At 53.9% G+C, this 19,365-nt stretch overlaps 1 protein-coding gene across 1 annotated transcript in view; it reads right to left on the bottom strand.

The window, feature by feature from the left end:
* Positions 1–212: 212 nt before the first annotated feature.
* Positions 213–19,365, bottom strand: part of GFRA2 (GDNF family receptor alpha 2) — a 29,560-nt gene continuing 10,407 nt past the window's right edge. Inside the window, exons 3-9 of the mRNA XM_030964253.1 lie at positions 17,594–17,677; positions 13,357–13,705; positions 2,621–2,730; positions 2,406–2,546; positions 2,157–2,329; positions 1,304–1,357; positions 213–1,176 (exon numbers count right to left, since the gene is read on the bottom strand). Of these exons, the coding sequence (XP_030820113.1) occupies positions 1,048–1,176; positions 1,304–1,357; positions 2,157–2,329; positions 2,406–2,546; positions 2,621–2,730; positions 13,357–13,705; positions 17,594–17,677 (1,040 nt within the window). The 3' untranslated portion in view covers positions 213–1,047. The remainder of the gene's footprint in view (positions 1,177–1,303; positions 1,358–2,156; positions 2,330–2,405; positions 2,547–2,620; positions 2,731–13,356; positions 13,706–17,593; positions 17,678–19,365) is intronic.

Genomic DNA, 19,365 nt, shown 5'->3' with positions numbered 1-19,365 from the left:
GCAGCTGAAGGGTTCTTGTTTTTCCCCCTGCCCCCGGATATGGGGATTTTTACGGAATCTTGGATTTTAGGGCTGTTTCATTCCTTGGTTTGTTCTCCTTGGTTTATTTTGGTTTTTCTTTTTTTTCCATTATAGACATCGTTAAAAAAAATAAATTTTCCAAGAATACATTTGGAAATTGCTGCAGAAATCGGAGGAATTAAAAAAAAAAAAAAAAAAAGGGAAAATAAAGGGAAAAATGGGAATTAAAAAGCCACAGCGTGGGTAGGGTTATGTATATGAGAATATCCATATGTTATATGTATATAGGAAATAATGTGGAGAGGGAAAATAGGGAATTCCAACCCTGGATGGGTCAAATTCCACTCCCAACCCAAATTCCAAATTAAAAAAAAAATAAAAAAAAAAAAAAGAAAATGGAACCTCTTCCCCTGGAATGATTGAAAACATCAGCACAACCTCACGCGTTTCACACCAGTTTCTTTTCTCTTCCATTCGGAAACTCTCCGAGGAAAAATCCCAACCAAAATCCCCCAAAATCCAACGGGAAGAGCTGCGGGAGTCCCCTCCAGGTGGCTCCCGATGGCGCCTTCATCCTCCAGGATGTTCCCATGCGGAATCCTCGTCGTCCCTGTGGCCGCCCCAGTGCAAAGAATCCTGAAATTCGCCTTTCCCAAAACCTTTCTCTGACTTTTTCCCCCTCCCCGGCACCGCTGGCAGCTCCAGACCCCCATTCCAGGCCCATTCCAGGCAGTTTTCCCAGGAGCCACTCAGGAAAACCGACCCAGAAAAGACCAAAACAAAAAAAAAATCCCCCCAAAAAACGGGAAAAATTAAAAGTAGGAAGAAAACCACCAAAGTTTCCCAGCGTGGTGGAGGCTCCTCCTGCCTCTCTGGAGCTCGGCATTCCTGGGATTTGGGAGCGTTCCAGTCTCCGACACGAGCAGCGGCAGTGGTGGGCACTGGTGGGCACTGGTGGGCACTGGTGGGCACTGGTGGGCACTGGTCCGAGCGTCCCCGTCCCACCGGCCGCTCCTTCCCGCCGCTCTATAGCCCCAGCACCGGGATCAGGATGGGAATGAGGAGCAGGATCCGGCTCTCCCGCTGCCGGCTGCTTCCCGCCTTGGGATCCGTGAAAGTCTTCTGGTCCGGCATCACGTCCGTGGTCAGCTGGGCCTGGGGAGGAAGGACGGGAGTGGGGTTTTAGGGAAAAGCATCCCAAAGTTGGGAGACACCTGTGGGGTGGCATTCCCAAGATGTTTGCTTTGGGAGAGAATTCCCAGCTCCGGGATTCCCCAAGTACCTGGGAGTAGCACAAGCTCTGCTCCTTGGATTGGTTGGGCTTCAGGCCTTGTTCCTGGCAGGAGAAATTGGGAATGGTTAGGGGAGGAATGTGCCCCTGGAGCTGGTTCAGGATCCCAAATTTCACCGTGGTAATCGGCTTGGAGCGGGTGATGGAGCACGGGGAGATTTGGGAATGGCTCATCCCATCTCCACAGGGAGCCCAGGGCCTTCCATGGATCCTGCCAGGAATCCTGCCTGGAATCCTGGGACACCCCACCAGTCCCCATCCTACTCCTCTGCACTCCTGGGACATTCCCAGCCATTCCCCAATCCCATTTCCCTCCCATTCCTGGAACATTCCCAGCCATTCCCCAATCCCATTTTTCTCCCATTCCTGGAACATCCCCAGCCACTCCCCAATCCCATTTCCCTGCATCCCCAGCCATTCCCCAATCCCATTTTTTTCCCCATTCTTGGAACATCCCCAACCACTCCCCAGTCCTATTTTTCTCCCATTACCGGGACATCCCCAGCCACTCCCCAATCCCATTTCCCTCCAACTTCTTTCCCACCCATGGACCAAAACATGGACGCCCAAGCCCAGTGCTCGGCAAGACAACACGGATTTTCCAGATTTCCCAAATAACCCTGGAATTCCATCTCCCAAACCAGGAGAAGTCAGGCTCAGGGAGCCACCTCGACAGGTGAGGGGTAAGGCGGGTGGGGAATCCCATTTCCCTCCCCAAACAGTGCCCGGATCCTTCCAGTCCCCGGATGAATCCGAGCAGGACATTTCCCCAATCCCACAGGATGCAGCTGCTGTCCCAGACCCCCACCAGTGCTCCCAGTTTGCGGCAGGGACTGGGCCACACCTGGAGGGAGGTGCAGGTGCTGATGACGCTCGTGTCGTAGGCAGTGTTGCTGTCGTTGACGTCGTCCAGCAGCACCGGGCTCTTCACCTTCGGCAGCACTGTCGTGGCGGGATTGGGAATTTTGGGAGCCAGGTTCACGTCGGTGCCGTTCCCAAAAGCTTGGATGGCGTTTCCTGGCAGCGGGAGAGATTTAGGAAGGATGGGAACGACAGGACGAGAGAAAAGGGGCAGGGCGGGGAAGCGCCTTACGGAGACAGGGGTTTTCCGTGAAATCCCGCAGGAATTTCTCGCACTCCTCCTCCATGTTCCCGCTGCCTTTGCAGGAGCACCAGGGCGAGATGGTGATGCTGGTGGTGCTGGCGTCCACGTAGTTGGGGGTGATGTCAAAGCCTGGCGAGGAGGAGGGAACGGGGATGAAATCCCAGTGGGAAAAGTCATTCCCGATCCTGACTCCCGGCACTCACCGATGAGCCCTGCGTAGGAGCCCAGGCACGCCTGGAAGTTGTCCCCAGGACAGTTGGTCAGGGACTGGAAGGTGGCCTGGCAGTTGGTGTGGAAATCGGCCAGCCGGGACCTGCAGAGGAGGAAAAGTGGGAAAACAACGGGATTTGAGCGCCAATTCCATCCCAGAGTGAGTCCGCAGCCAGCAGGAATTTTTGAACGGAATAGAAGTGCCCCATTCCCAACATCCCCTCACAGGCCGTGGAATTCCAGGGCAATCCAGGCTCTCCAGCTCGGTTATCCAAGTGCTCCCAAGAGGAGCATCCATGCCTCAGATCCCAATGAACAGCAAAAACACAAGGGGAATGTCCTCAGGAAGAATTGGAATTGGGGTGGTTTGAGAGGCTGCTCCGTGTGGGGATGGGAGGATGGGGAAGGAGGTTGGGATGAAGAAAGAATTCCAGGGAAGACCAGGATTCTGCAGCTCTGCTGCGGTGCATGAGGCAGGGAGGAAACTTCCTCCCTCCTTTCCTAAAACCCCCAACGCCCCCGAAATCTTCGATGATGGGATGGGAGGATAAGGGGAAAATAAAACTCCAAACCAACTGCAGCTCTGCTGCGGCAAGGAGGAAACTTCCTCCTCTCCTTCTTCCTGGAAAATATCGGGGGTGATTGGAGGGGCTGCTCCGTGATGGGGATGGGAGGATGGGGAAGGAGGAAGAGCTCAGGATGAAGCAGGAATTCCAGGGAAAACCAGGATTCTGCAGCTCTGCTGTGGTGCGTGAGGCAAGGAGGAAACTTCCTCCCTCTCCTTCTTCCTGGAAATAAAACTCCCCCACCAGGAGCGTTGTTTCCATGTTTATTTTCCTTCCTTGTGACTCAGCCCATGGAGAACTCCCCACAGAGCAGAGAGGCTCCATCCCACTCCCATTCCCGGGGCAGATCCTCAACAATTCCTGGAAGGGAATTTTCCTTGCACAAAGCCCAGGAAAGCTTTTCCAGCATTTTTATTTCTTGGGGATGCTCCACCCTCCCTGCAGCCAAACCTCAGCTCCAGGGTGGGAATGGCAGAAATCCAAAAACCTGCTCCTTCCCCCAGCTTCTCCGCGGGAGAGGAATAAAACTTTCCGACAGCATTTCCCTCTCTTCCCAAATCCGAGGCGAAGGGACGTCAATTCCCTGCAGGAAGCGCGGCGAGTTCAGCACAGAGCGCCAGGAAAATTTGTCACTGCTGCTCCCCGGGGCTCCGCTCCCGGCCTGGAGCATCCTCCCAGGCAAATGTTATTCCTTTCATAATCCATGAAGATGCAGCTGGGAAATCCTTCAGGAATATCCAAGCCAGATGTCACTCTTCCCCTTGGACATGGCGACTTTGGAAGCCGCTGGATGGGATTCGCTGCCAGGAATAAAAGCTCGGCCCCAGCTCAGCGGGTTTTGGCTTTCAAGGGCTCCAAGAGAATGAAAAAAAAAAGGGAAAGGAGAAGGAGCCAAGTCCATCTTAGCGGGAACAAGGAGGAATCGGTGCCAAATCGCTGCTGGCAGCTGGAGGAGGCAGGTGGGGATGGCTTGGAAAAGTTGGGAAGAGCTGGGCTGGCTCCGGGTGAGGGATGGAGGAGGATTTTCCTAAGAGTTGCCTCCTCCTCCCCAAAAAAAAAAAACCAAAGGAGTGGAAGAAAAGAGATTTTAAACATTAATTCTGGATACACGCTCAGATCTGCCATCCCAAACCCGCTCCAAGGATGGATTCCCAGTTAGGGGCTTCCAAACTGCTCCTCTTGGATTCCTGCAGGAAAAGTGCCAGGGAAGGATCCCAGGGTTGAACAGACCCTGCTCCCAAATCCAGGCACTTCCCAAAGACCTGGATCCTTCAATATCCTGGAGTTAAGAGGCTTTTTAATTCCATACCCTTAATTCCCAGCGCATAAATCCCAAATTTCGGGGATTCTGTGCACCTGTACATTTATCCCAAGTGCTTAAATCCCAAATTTAAGGGACTCTGTGCATTCCTACACGAACACCTGGCGCAGATATCCCAAATTTAGGGGACATTTTATGCCTGTACTTTTATCCCAGGTGCATAAATCCCAGATTTAGGGGATTTTTTTGGTACCTGTGCATTTATCCCAGGTGCATAAATCCCAAATTTAGGGGATTTTTATGCCTGTCCTCCCACTCCCAGCGCACATATCCCAAATTTAGAGGATTTCAAGCATCCCTACAGGGCCCACCTGCCTCCAGCTCCTCTCCCATTCCCTGTTTTTCTGCAGGAATTCAGCACCACCACAACCCCCACCGGTTCTGACATTAAAATTTACCAAACGCGGAGGTTTTGGGATGGGTTTGGGGATTTTTTTAGTGATTTTTTTAAAGCGCTTAATTGAGTGTTAAATACTCCCATCCCCCCCTGAGCCGCGGTGATAACTCAGCACACATCCAACCCAACAGCATCCTGCTCCTGAATATTTCATGGAAAAGACACCGGGATTCCTCCAGAAGTGGATTTTTTTTTTTTTTTTTTTTTTTTTTTCACAGGCAATTTATGGGGAATTTAAAAAGCTGGGAAAAAAATCTGCTCCCCCTCTCCTGCCCAGCTGGGGATGTTCAGGAAGCTGCGACAACACGGAAAAAGCTCAGCGAGACACGAAAATCCCGCTGGGCATCGCCCTCCCAGCATCCCCATCCTGCTGGAGAGGGATCCTTTTGAAGCTGGGAGATGCTGAGATTAAAAAAAATAAAATTTCCCCTCAAAACGCTCCCAGGTAAATTCAAAGAGTCCCAGGGAGGGGGAGCTGCTGAAGGGAAGAGGGAAGCTGGAATATAAAATATAAAAGTCGGCTTTTGTGGATGACCCGCTGCCAAATCGAGCGAGGAGTTCACGGGGGAGGGAGGAAAGATCAATGGATGGATTTGTTTCATCCAGGAGAAGTTGTCTGGGGAGAGGAGTCGCCTGTTCTGGGCTGAGCCGCGGGAGGCTGGAGGGAAGAAGGGAAATTTCTGCGGTAGTTCTGAGGCTCTCGGCCTCAATTCCAGAGGAATTTCCGCATGGAAAGGGGGTCAGGCTTGAAAAAGGGCTGCCCGTAGGGGATTTGGAGTCTGCGTGGCTGGAGGTGTCCAGGGACCACCTGGAGATGGCCAAGGAACCCCTGGAGGTGTCCAGGAAATACCTGGAGGTGACCAGGGAACCCCTCAAGGTGCACAAGGAACCCTTGGAGGTGTCCAGGGAACCCCTGGAGATGCCCAAGGAATCCCTTGAGGTGTCCAGGGATGGCCTGGAAGTGCTCAGGGAACCCTTGGAGGTGCCCAAAGAACCCCTGGAGGTGTCCAGAGTACTCCAGGAAGTGCCCAAGGAACACTTGGAGGTGCCCAAGGAACCCTTGGAGATGCCCAAGGAACCCCTGGAGGTGCCCAAGGATGACCTGGAGATGCCCAGGGAACTCCTGAAGACATCCAGGGAATGCCAGAAGGTGCCCAAGGAACCCCTGGAGGTGTCCAAGGATGACCTGGAGGTGTCCAGGGAACCCTTGGAGATGCCCAGGGATGATCTGGAGGTGCCTAAGGAACCCCTTGAGATACACAAGGAACCCCTGGAGGTGCCCAAGGATGACCTGGACGTATCCAAGGAACCCCTGAAGGAGCCCAAGGAACGCCTTGAGATACCCAAGGATATCCTGGAGATGCCCAAGGAACCCCTGGAGATGCCCAAGGAACACCTGGAGGTGCGCAAGGAAGCCCTGGAGGTGACACTCAGAGCTCTGGGCTGGGGACAAAGCGAGGACCAAAGGTTGGACTCCGACCCTGGAGGACTTTTCCAGCCTCCGCAATTCCTTGCTCAGGGCTATGGCCCCGGCAGGAAAACCCCAAACCCACAACAAACCGAGGGAGAAACTCCCGAAGCAGCGAAAACCCAGCGAGAGGGAAAACAATCAGGGCAGAACCTCAAAGCCGGCGGTTCCTAATTAACTAATTAATTAATTTCCTTCTCCACGCGCATTTCAGGCCGCCAGAGCCTCTTTTGGGTGGATTTTGTTCATCCTCAAGCCGGGAAGGGGAGGACGGAGCGCAGGCACTGCTTGATTTTAATTGCAGGCCCGTTCTGTCCCATCGAGCCGCTAACTGAGCCCAACAGGAGATTGTGTTTACACAAGCAAAGCCCGGCTCAAGACAGACTCGCTGTCACATGAAGTCAATACTTGGGAAGCCTCTCGAGTTAATTATTCAGCGAGAATTGACTGATTCTCGTGGTAAGAGCCCGGCGAGCCCGCAGGGAGCGAGCCCTCCCCCAGCCTCCTCCTCCTCATGCGGGGGAACCCCCCCAGTGCTGCCCCTCCGCTTCGAAATCCACCAGATTTGGGGATTTTCGCTGATTTTCACAGATTTCTCCAAGCTCTCACAGCTCATGTTAAATCCAGGAGAAATTTTTCCCGGTTCCTTCTTCCTCCCCTGCTCCTTCTTCTCTTCTTCCTCCCCAGCCACCTCCACGTCATGGACCCCCCAGTGCTGCCCCTCCACTTACCAAATCCACCAGATTTGGGGATTTTTGCTGATTTCCTATTCGCAAACCGAGTTTGGAGACTCCTCCACTCCCCTCCAAACCCGAGCTCTCCCAGCTCCCATTAAATCCTGGAGAAATTTTTCCCTGCTCCATCTTCTTTCCCTGTTCCATCTTCTTTCCCTGCTCCTTTTCTCCTTCCCCAGCCACCTCCACACATGGGGGACCCTCCAGTGTTGCCTCTCCCCTTCAAAATCCACCAGATTTTGGGATTTTCACAGATTTCCCAAACTGGGTTTGGAGACTCCTCTACTGCCCTCCAAACCTGAGCTCTCCCAGCTCCCATTAAATCCCATAGAAATTTTTTCCTGTTCCATCTTCTTTCCCTGCTCCTTCTTCCTCCCCTGCTCCTTTTCTTCTTCTTCCCCAGCCTCCTCCTCATGTGAGGGACCCCCCAGTGCTTCTTCTCTGCTTCAAAATCCACCAGATTTGGAGATTTTCACAGATTTCCCAAACCGGGTTTGGAGACTCCTCCACTCCCCTCCAAACCCGAGCTCTCCCAGCTCCCATTAAATCCTGGAGCAATTTTTCCCTGTTCCTTCTTCTCCTCTTCTTCCCCAGCCTCCTCCTCATGTGAGAGACCCCCTGGGTGCTTTCCCTGCACTTTGAAATCCACCAGATTTGGGGATTTTCACAGATTTCCCAAACAGGGTTTGGAGACTCCTCCACTCCCCTCCAAACCCGGATCTCCCAGCCCCATTAAACCTGGAGCAATTTTTCCCTGTTCCTTCTTCTCCTCTTCTTCCCCAGCCTCCTCCTCATGTGAGATACCCCCTGGGTGCTTTCCCTTCACTTTGAAATCCACCAGATTTGGGGATTTTCACAGATTTCCCAAACAGGGTTTGGAGACTCCTCCACTCCCCTCCAAACCCGAGCTCTCCCAGCTCCCATTAAATCCTGGAGCAATTTTTCCCTGCTCCTTCTTCTTCCCAGACAGGCTCTCATTACGGGGAGTAATGAGGAGTGGAGCTGCTGTTTATCAAGGGAACATCCATTACAAACAACGGCCGCAGGTCCGCCCGGAGCCGCCGCGTTCCCTTCCCCGTTTGGTGCTCCATCAATCCCCAGCCAGCCTGGATCCCCTCCCTCCCTCCTTCCCCAGCCCAAACCTGGCCAAAATGCTCGATGCACAAAAGTCCTGGAAGCGGGAGCATCCCTGAACCCCCTGGATTTGAACACAGCAAAAACTGGGATAAAAATCAGGGAAATAACCAAACATCCCCACTTTGGATGCTCCAACCCCAGCCAAAATCCTCTTCACACCAATATCCCAGGAGGAAGCATCCCTGATACTCCTTGGCTCAAACACACAAAAAACTGGGATAAAAAATCCAGGAAATGACCCAACATCCCCACTTTGGCCAAAATCCTTGACACACAAATATCCCGAGAGGGGGAGCATCCCTGACCTCCCCTGGATTTAAACACACCGAAAACAGAGATAAAAGTCCTGGAAATAACCCAACATCCCTGCTTGGATGCTCCAACCCCAGCCAAAATCCTCTTCACACAAATATCCTGTAAGAGGGAGCATCCCTGACCCCCTCAGATTTAAACACACCAAAATTTAGGATTAAAAAAACAGGAAATGACCAAACATTCCCACTTTGGATACTGAGGAGCTCCAGCCCAACCCAAATCAAAATCCTTGACAAACAAACTTCCTGTAAGAGGGAGCATCCTTCAACCCCCTGGATTTAAACACACCAAAAACAGAGATAAAAATCACAGAAATGACCCAACATCCCCACTTTGGATGCTCCAACCCCAGCCAAAATCCTCTTCACACAAATATCCTGTAAGAGGGAGCATCCCTCATCCCCCTGGATTTAAACACACCAAAAAACTAGGATAAAAAAATCCAAGAAATGACCCAACATCCCCACTTTGTGTGCTGAGGAGCTCCTGCTCAACCCCAATCAAAATCCTCTTCACACAAATATCCCGTAAGAGAGAGCATCTCTCACCCCCTCAGCTTTAAACACACCAAAAACTGAGATAAAAAATCCTGGAAATGACCCAACATCCCCACTTTGGATACTGAGGAACTCCAGCTAAACCCCATCCAAAATCCTGTTCACACAAATATCCCGTAAGAGAGAGCATCTCTCACCCCCTCAGCTTTAAACACACCAAAAACTGAGATAAAAAATCCTGGAAATGACCCAACATCCCCACTTTGGATGCTGAGGAGCTCCAGCCAGTGGAGGCTGGGAATTTCTCCGGCACCGGCACCACTGGAGCGTGTAAGAGCAGATTATTTGCGCTCCCGACTTGCTGAGGCAAGATGAAAAATCCAGCGAGCTGCAGCTGCTGAAATCAGCTCTTTTCTCCCCTTCCCTTCCCTTTCCCCTTCGCTGAGGTTTGTGCTTCGCCAAAGGTTTTTGTGTTCCGGGAGCTAAAACCTGTCCCTTGCAATCAGCCACGAAAACTCCGGGACTTTGTCAGCTCCTGTGAGCTGGGAAAGATGGGGGGAAATAGGGAAAAGATGGGGGAAAAGATGGGAGAAAAGTAGGGAAAATATGGGGAAAAGATGATGGGGAAAAGATGATGGGGAAAGGATGATGGGGAAAAGATTATGGGGAAAAGATGAGGGAAAATAGGGAAAAGATGGGGGAAAAGATGGGGGAAAATAGGGAAAAGATGGGGGAAAAGATGGGAGAAAGATGGGGAAAAGATGGGAGGAAAAATGGGAGTAAAGACGGGAGGAAAAGATGATGGGGAAAAGGTGATGGGGGGAAAGGTGATGGGGGAAAAAGGTGAGGGGCAGAAAATATGGGGTGGGGAAAGATGATGGGGAAAGCTTCCCGAGCTGGGAAAAGCTGGGAAGAGCTTCCCGAGCTGCACAAATCATGGCTCAGTTGCTCCCAGAGTCCTGGGGCAGCTCCCGTGGGATTTGAGGCCGGGTCAAGGCTGTTGGAATGGATTTATGTGGAGGAAACAAACTGGGATTTCAGCCCAGGATAAACCAGATCCTGCACCCCAAAGATCCTGTCCCCTTGCCCAGATCTGAGTCCTTGAGGGGACACAAGGAGGGACATCCCGGACCCTCCTCTGTGCCTTCGGAAGGATGACAGGGAAGGGTTAAACCCCTCCTGCATCCAGAACATTCCCCACGCGGAGCCATTCCCGGCAGGATGGAGCAGCTGGTGGCTTCCTTGTGACCGTTGTGACCGAGGGGACAGGGCTGGTGTCCAACCCCAGCAGCCCCGCACAGCTGGAAAGCGGCACAGAGAGGCAGGAAAAGCTCTGGAAGGGCTGTTTTCCATGCTGGAATGTTCATTTTCCCTCTCCTCCAATTATTCTGCTTTTTTTGGGTGTGGAATTCTTGCCCTACAGGAGCAGCAGCCCCTGCATCGATCTCCATGCAGGGAAAAATCCCTCTGGACAATCCTATCCCGCCAGAGAGGGTTTTCCCTCATTAGGCTGTGAGCCAGGAGGGCTAATTAATTACCCTGGCACGTTAATTACTCTGGCAGGAGAATTATCTCATCTCCTGTCACCTCCGGCTCTGGGAGCACTTGGGATCTGCTCTGGCTCCAGAGCCTCGCCAGGCCCCTGTCGGATCGGGATGAGCATCGGGCTGGGATTGAGAAACTCCTGGAAAATGGGAAATCCCATGGCCCTGCCTTGTCCTCCAGGATCAGGAATTTTGGGTGGGCAAACTCCTGGAAAATGGGAAATCCCATGGCCCTGCCTTGTCCTCTGGGATCAGGGAGCATGGAGGAGTTTTGGATGGATAAATTCCTGGAAAATGGGAAATCCCATGGCCCTGCCTTGTCCTCCAGGATGAGGGACATGGAGGAATTTTGGCTGAATAAACTCATGGATAATGGAAAATCCCATGGCCCTGGCTTGTCCTCCAGAATCAGGAGGAGTTTTGGATGGATAAATTCCTGGATAATTGGAAATCCCATGGCACTGCCTTGTCCTCTGGGATCAGGGAATATGGAGGAGTTTTGGCTGGATATACTCATGAATAATGGGAAATCCCATGGCCCTGCCTTGTCCTCTGGGCTCAGGAGGAGTTTGGCTGGATAAACTCATGGATAATGGGAAATCCCATAAATCCCATGGCCCTGCCTTGTCCCCCAGGATCAGGAGGAGTTTGGATGGATAAATTCATGGATAATGGGAAATCCCATGAAACTGCCCAGCCCTGCCTGGTCCTCCAGGATCAGGAGGAGTTTGGCTGGATAAACCCATGGATAATGGGAAATCCCATGGCCCTGCCTTGTCCTCCAGGAGAGACATGGAGGAGTTTTGGATGGATAAATTCCTGGATAATTGAAAATCCCATGGCACTGCCTTGTCTTCCAGGGTGAGGGACATGGAGGAGTTTTGGATGGATAAACTCCTGGAAAATGGGAAATCCCATGGCCCTGCCTTGTTCCCCAGGGCGAGGGGACACAGGGGTTTCGTGTCCCGTCATTCCCAGCTGGAGATGCCAGAGGGGAGCGGACGGGATGGGATTTTCTCCTGAAAACCCAGATCCAAGGAGTGTGTCCATGCCCCATCACAAGGTAAAAATCCCTGAGGTTCCAGCAAAACTCTACAGCAAAACCAACACAAATAAATCCCAGATTTGGGCATTTTCCAGAGCGAGAGGCCCCCATCCCAGCTCTCCCATCCTTCTCCCAAAAAACCACATTTCCACCTTGGAGCAAACAAACCCTCCCAGCAGCTGCTGCCCCTTTCCCCTTTCCCCCTTTCCCTCCTGGTGCGGGGATTTCATTCCATGCAGGAATTAAAGCTCTGCAGCCCCCCCGGCTCTCCCAGCCCCGTTATCCCTCTCGGAGCGCGGATCCGTCGGCAGCATCCACCTCGGAGCGCGCTGATGGAGAGGAGCTGCCATTCCCAGGTATCTTTTATTCATGGCCACCGGCTCCTTGGATTACTTTTTGATAAAAAGCCACATTCCCACATTTCAAACATCTCCGCTCGCAGCCCGAGGAAGACCCGGAGCTCGCATTTATTTCCCTGCTGAGCGCCAGGGAGCTCCATCACCTTGACGGGAGAAGATCCCGCTCCTGGTGGGAGCCGGGGCCGTCGGGAAGCGGATCCGGCTCCCGATGGGGACAGGAGGGGTCGTGCCCGGTGACAAACGGGTGACAGAAGGAGCAGGAGCCTCAGCGCCCAGCTCTGCGCTGCCAAGGGGGAAACAGCAGGAATTCGGCAGCCGGGGAAGGTTTGGGGGGGATGCAGTTCCATCCCTGGGTCTGTCCTCTGGATGTCCCCAGTGTCACCTCCAGAGCCAAACGTGGGGGAAACAGAGCCTGGAGGGTGACACTGATACTGGGGGTGACACTGATGCTGGGGGGTGGCACCAGTATTGGGGGGTGGCACCAATGCTGGGAGGATGACACCAATGCCAGGGCAGTGACGTTGATACTGGGGGTGACACTGATGCCGGGGGGGTGGCACCGATGCCAAGAGGGTGACACTGATGCCAGGGCAGTGACAGTGATACTGGGGGTGACACTGATGCCAGGGCAGTGACATTGATATTGGGGAGTGGCACCAATGCCAGGAGGGTGACGCTGACGGCTGGGGGCTGACACTGATGATGAGGAAGATGCCACCAGTAGGGAGGTGACACTGATGACCAGGTGGTGACACCAATGCCAGGAAGGTGACACTGATGGCCAGGGCAGTGACACCAATGCCAGGAGGGTGACACCAATACCAGGAGGGTGACACTGATGACTGGGCAGTGACTCCAATGCCAGGAAGGTGACCAGGGCAATGACACCAATGTCAGGGGGCTGACACCAATGCCAGGAGGGTGACACTGATGGCTGGGAGCTGACACTGATGATGAGGAAGGTGCCACCAGTGCTAGGGAGGTGACACTGATGGTCAGGTGGTGACACCAATGCCAGGAAGGTGACACTGATGACCAGGTAGTGACACCAATGCTGGGGAGGTGACACTGATGGCTGGGGCAATGACACCAATGCCAGGAGGGTGACACCAATGCCAGGAGGGTGACACTGATGACCGGGCAGTGACACCAACGCCAGGAAGGTGACCAGGGCAATGACACCAATGTCAGGGGGCTGACACCAACCCCAGGGAGGTGACACAGATGACCAGGCAATGACACCAGCCCCAGGGAGGTGACACAGATGACCAAGCAATGACACCAACCCCAGGGAGGTGACACAACACCTGCCCCACACCCCAAGACCCCCTCGGCACGCCCTTTACCTGCACAGGTGATCCGCCCGGCAGGCGCCGCGCAGGTCCAGGCAGTTGGGCTTCTCCTTGTCCTCGTAGGAGCAGGAGGGGACGATGGTCTGGCGGCGGCGCTCGGCACACGCCGGGTCCTTGCAGGAGCAGAAGAGCAGGCGGAAGGTGAACTCGCCGGGCACGCGGTCGAAGAACTGGCGCAGGGCCTTGTGGCACTTGCGGCGGCTGCAGGGCTCGGTGGCCGACAGCTCCCGGCTGCATGTGGAGATGTAGCCCGAGCGCAGGCGCTTGCAGTTGTCGTTGAGGTTGCAGGCCTTGGCCGCGTCCAGGCAGTGGTTGCTCTTGGAGGTGGTGGCCGGGTCCATTCCTGCCCAGGGAAGAGGATATTTGGGCTCAGGAAGGTGGGGAGGGATGGATGGATGGATGGATGGATGGATGGATGGATGGATGGATGGATGGATGGATGGATGGATGGATGGATGGATGGATGGATGTCGTAAAGTTGGAAAGGTGGAGTGTGGGAAGGTGGGATTGAGGTGGGGGAATTGGCCTTGACTCCAGGAGATGCCCTCAAAGTTGAGGAGATGCCATCAAAAACATCCTTAAACTGGGATTGGGAGATGCCCTCAAAGCTGGGGAGATTCCTCCAAAAACACCCAACCTGTATCCATCCCAACAATCCCATACTGGGAATCCCATCCTGCATCCATCCTAGGAATCCCATCCCAAATGCGTCCTGGGAATCCCATCCTGGGAATCCCATCCCACAAATCCCATCCCTCAGGAGAGGACGGACAAGGCCAAGCCCCAGCTTGGGAACAAACGCTGAATTTTCCTTTTATTTCTTTTTTTGCTGGGAATGATGGATCGCCCTCCGCAGCCCAGGTGCTGCTTCTGAAGGCTCCTCATCCCTCATTCCCTCCCCTCCACATCCCGGCCAAATCCATGGATTCTCCTCCACCGCCTCCCAGCTTCTGCTGGCACCAAAGGTCCTAATTGGCCTAATTGGAGGGTGCTGCTAATTAACAGGACAGGGGATGGACACATCAAGGGGAAAAATGGGATTGGAGAGGTGGGGAAAAGGAGGATTTAGGTGGGGAAAAGGGGATTGGAGAGGTGGGGAAAAGGAGGATTAAAGTGAGGAAAGGGGGGTTGAAAAGGTGGGAAAAAGAGGATTTAGGTGGGGAAAAGGGGATTGAAGAGGTAGGAAGAAGGTGGATTTAGGTGGGAAAAAAGGAATTCAAGCAGCGAGGAAAAGGGGATTGAAGAGATGGGGAAAAGGAGGATTTAAGAGATTGGGGGACACCAGGGTCTCTTTACTCCCCCTGGTTTTGGGGGATGCCTTGAGCCCTCCCTGCACCCCGGATCCCCCCAGCCCCGGGCCCTGGAAGGGGCGAGCAGCAGATTCCGGGCACCCAGCCGGGATTTTGGGATCCGTGGGAAGCGGCAGCCGATTGTCTCCTGCTCGGGAGCTTCGCCCCTGCCCTGCCCGAGACCTGCGGGGACCCGGCTGCATCTTAATGGAGCCGCGGCTTCGGCAGCGCCGCGCTCCTATGGGGAGCTCATTAATAAAGCACGAGCATGAAAATTGCATGAGCAGAGACGGAACCGGGAGCCGAGGAGCTGGGCACGGGGGCTGGGGCCACCAGCTGTCCCCTCTGCGCGTCCCCACGGCCGCTGGGGACAGGGGAGGAGGAGGAGGATGAGGAGGAGGAGGTGAGGAGGAGGAGGGGGATGGGGCACCGCTGCCGGGATTGTGGGGTTTGGGTGCGGAGAATTCCCAGCTGGAGCCTCTCCCATCTTCCACGGGCTGTGATTTCCTCGGGATCCAGCCGGGATGAGCATCCCGGGGGTCCCGCAGCGTGGGGAGGGGGCAGCGCTGGCTCCGCGGGCGCTCTGCGCTCTTTACGCGCGGGTTACGCGCGGCTTGCACAGGCCCTGCTCCCCGGCCATCCCTCCGCTCCCAATTATCCCTCCGGGCAATTAACAGCTCCTGCTGCAGGAACAGCTCCAAGAACGCGTTCGGGGCTGATGGCCCCGGAGGTCCCCGGGGAGGGGACAGGGAAGGGGCGGTGGCAGCAGCAGCAGCGAGGCCACCCCGGTGCCCACAGCCCGTTCTGCACCTTCCCCATCCCCAAAATCTCCCGCCCGGCTTTTCCTGAACCTCCCGGATAATTCAGGGTCTAATCCCCGCTCCAGATTTCCAGCTGGAAAAGTTCAGGATTTTGCAGCTCGAAAGGTTTTTCTGACGCCAATGTAATCCCAAAAAAGGTGGGACGGGGGTGGCAGCGTCACAAAAATCCGGGGAGAATCCACCTGGAAAAGGCTGGAAATTCCCCCCGGGGCTGCAGGGGACAGCGGGGCAGCGGCGGTGTCACAGCCCCGCTCACCTGGGGACACCTCCGAGCGGGGGTGTCCCCAAAAACACCTGGGGACCCCCCAAAATCCCGCGGCGTGGGGGTTGGGGAGGGTTCAGGAGGAGGAAGAGCGAGGAGGAGGAGCCGAGGCAGCGGTGTCCCCCGAATGGGGAAGGGGGTGAGGGGGACACGGGGAGGTTGTCATGGAAACGGGCGGGAAAACCGGGATTGCCCAGGGTGGAGGCAGAGTTTGGGGTGCTCGGAGGGCATGGGGATGTTCTGGGGGACACTGGGATGTTCTAAAGGACACTGGGATGCTCCAAGGGGTTCCAGGGGATACAGGAATGTTCCAAATGGACACTGGGATGCTCCAAGGGGTTCCAAGGGACACGGGGGTGTTCTAAGGGACACACGGATGCTCCAAGGGGTTCCAAGGGACACGGGGATGTTCTAAGGGACACAGGGATGGTCCAAAGCGACCCAGGGATGTTGCAAGAGGCTCAAGGATGTCCTAAAGGACACAGGGATGCTCCAGGGGGTTCCAAGGGACACGGGGGTGTTCTAAGGGACACACGGATGCTCCAAGGGGTTCCAAGGGACACAGGAATGTTCTAAGGGACACGGGGATGCTCCAAAGCGACCCAGGAATGTTGCAAGAGGCTCAAGGATGTCCTAAAGGACACAGGGATGCTCCAGGGGGTTCCGGGAGATGCAGGAATGTTCGAAGGGACACAAGAATGCTCCAAACGGACCCAGGGATACCTCAAGGGGCTCCAAGGGACACAGGGGTGCTCCAAGGGGTTCCAAAGAGCTCAGGGGTGCTCCAAGGGTCTCAAGGATGTTCTGAAGGATACAGGAAGGCTCCAAACGGCTCAGGGATGCTCTAAGGGGTTCCAGGGGATACAGGAATGTTCCAAAGGGACGCTGGGATGCTCCAAGGGGCTCCAAGGGATGTTCCAAGGGATTTCAGGGGATACAGGAATGTTCTAAGGGATACAAGGATGCTCCAAAGAGCTCAAGGATGTTCTAAGGGGCACAGGGATACTCCAAAGGGACACGGGGATGCTCCAAGGGATGTTCCAAGGGGTTCCAGGGGACACAGAGATGTTCTAAGGGAGCCAGGGATGCTCCCAAAGGGCTCAGAGATGCTCCAAAGGGACCCAGGGATGCTCCAAGGGTTTCCAAGGGACCCAGGGATGTTCCAAGGGGACCCAGGGATGCTCCAAGGGGTCTCAGCATCCCTCTCCCAGCAGCTTCCCTGAGCTAGAGGCTGCTGCCCTCAGCTCCCAGCCCATCCTGAGGGTCCCAAATCCTGCAGAACACAGAGAATTCCACAGGGAATTCCACGGGAGGAGCTGCTGCACCCCCGGCTGGAGGCCAGGGCTGGCTTTGTGCCTTCCCCAGTGCTGGGACAGCACAAATTCAGGGAATGCCGGGAATTCCAGCTTTTCGAGGCATTTCCTAGAAACCCAAACAGGAATGAACTCTTGGGGAGACCCTCCAGTAAATAAACACCGGGATCTGGTTTGGAATGACCCTCCAATAAATAAACACCAGGATTTGTTTTGGAGAGACCTTAGAATGAAAAAAACCACCAGGATTTGTTTTGGAGAGACCCTAGAATTTAAAAACACCAGGATTTGTTTTGGGAAGACCCTCCAATAAATAAATACAGGAGGCAAAAAGCTAAAACCCTAAATCCCTGCCTGGGATGAACAGAAACAGAAAGAACTCACCCCAAAAATGCATCCAAATGATGCTCAGGACCCCAAATTTGTGGGGAAGAGAAAGGGAGGAGAGGCTGAGGAGTGAAGGAGGATGGAGGGACGGGAGGGATGGAGGATTTCCCTCGCTGGGAGCAGCTCAAGGCAGGAGATAAAACACGGAGCTTTTATTACCTGAGAAAATTGAAGCGAGTCTGAATATATCAGAGAGACGAGAGGTGACCGGCTCGTACGGGGAGGCTTCATAAAACTCCTCTCCTTTGGCAGGGAAAAGGAAAAAAAAAAAAAAAAGGAGAAAAAAAGCAAATTAAAGCCCGTGGTGAATAAAATCAGCCAGTTCCAGGCACAGGCAACCCCTTGGTTCAGGGAGGGAAAAGCAAAATTGGAATTGGGATTAAAGGGAAAAGGGGATCTGGGAGAGGTTCTGGGAATTTTGGCTGAGGTGGTGACCAATCCCAAAGGATTCCAGGAGCGGAGGGAATTGGGGTTGGGATATTCCAGGGGGTGGGCACTGAGTTCAAGGCTGGAAGTTTTGGGGTCCCCACTCAAGTCTGGGTTCTTTTGTTGTGACAAGTTCCCCTAAAAACGCCAACAAAACCCTAAAAACCTAAAAAACCCTAAAAACGTAAAAAAACCTAAAAACCTGTTCTCAGCTCTGGGTTCTTTAATTGTGACAAAAACCCCTAAAAACACCTAAAAAAAAAAGCCTAAAAACCTCTTCTGAACTCTGGGTTCTTTTATTGCTATGAAATTCCCTAAAAACACCTAAAAACTTTAAAAAACCCTAAAAACATGTTCTCAGCTCTGAGTTCTTCTATTGTGACAAAATCCCTTAAAAAGATGTAAAAAACCCTAAAATCCTGTTCTCAGCTCTGGGTTCTTTGACTGTGACAAAATCCCCCTAAAACCACTTTAAAAAAATTTAAAAAACCTGTTCTCAGCTCTGCTGTTTTTTATGGTGACAAAATCCCCTAAAAACACCTAAAACCCCTAAAAATGCTCAGCTCTGGGTTCTTTTATTGTTACAAATTCCCCTAAAAATGGAATTCAGGAAATCCGTGTGGAAATCTAGGTGGCGAGCAAAGCACGAGGGTTTGCTCCGAGCCCGGTGACATTCCCAGGAAATTTGGGAGGGAGATCCCAAAATTTGGGAGGGAAAGGCCCCACTGGGATGCTGGGCTGGGCTGTCCCCGTCCTCAGGGTGATGGGATTTGGGGACAACGCCCCAAGGGTGGCTCCTGAGCATCACCAGGAATGGGAACAGGACACAAATCCCACTCCAGGACATTCCCGGGAAATTTGGGAGGGAAATTTGGGAGGGAAATTTGGGAGGGAAATTTGGGAGGGAAATTTGGGAGGGAAATTTAGGAGGGAACTGGGATGTCCCTGCTCCCCGTGGGTTCCCAGAGATGTCACCGCTGCTCTCGAGGTGATGGAATTTGGGGACAATGCCCTGAGGGCGGCTCCTGCTCCTCACTGGGAACAGGAATAGGATCCAAACCCCGCTCTGCAGCAACATTCCCAGGAAATCTGGGAGGGAAAAGGGGAAATTTGGGAGGGAACTGGGATGTCCCTGCTCCCTGCAGGTTCTCACCACTGCTCTTGGAGTGATGGAATTGGGGGACAATGCCCCGAGGGTGGCTCCTGATCCTCCCCTGGAATGGGATCAGGGGATCAGGATCCAAATCCTGCTCCTCGGCCCCATTCCTGGGAAATCTGGGAGGGAACTGGGATGTCCCTGCTCCCTGCAGCTTCCCAGCGATGTCACCACTGCTCTCGGGGTGATGGGATTTGGGGACAATGCCCCGAGGGCGGCTCCTGCTCCTCACTGGGAACAGGAACAGGATCCAAACCCCTCTCCAGGCCGTTCCCTCTCCCCTCCCTGCCTCTCCCGCTCGAATCCAGCGCGTTTCGCGGCCCCGCGAACTCCTCCATCGCTGCCATCA

The sequence above is a fragment of the Camarhynchus parvulus genome, chromosome 22 (assembly GCF_901933205.1).
Source record: "Camarhynchus parvulus chromosome 22, STF_HiC, whole genome shotgun sequence".
Taxonomy (NCBI): Eukaryota; Metazoa; Chordata; class Aves; order Passeriformes; family Thraupidae; genus Camarhynchus; species Camarhynchus parvulus.
This window is presented reverse-complemented; position numbering and strand designations above follow the sequence as displayed.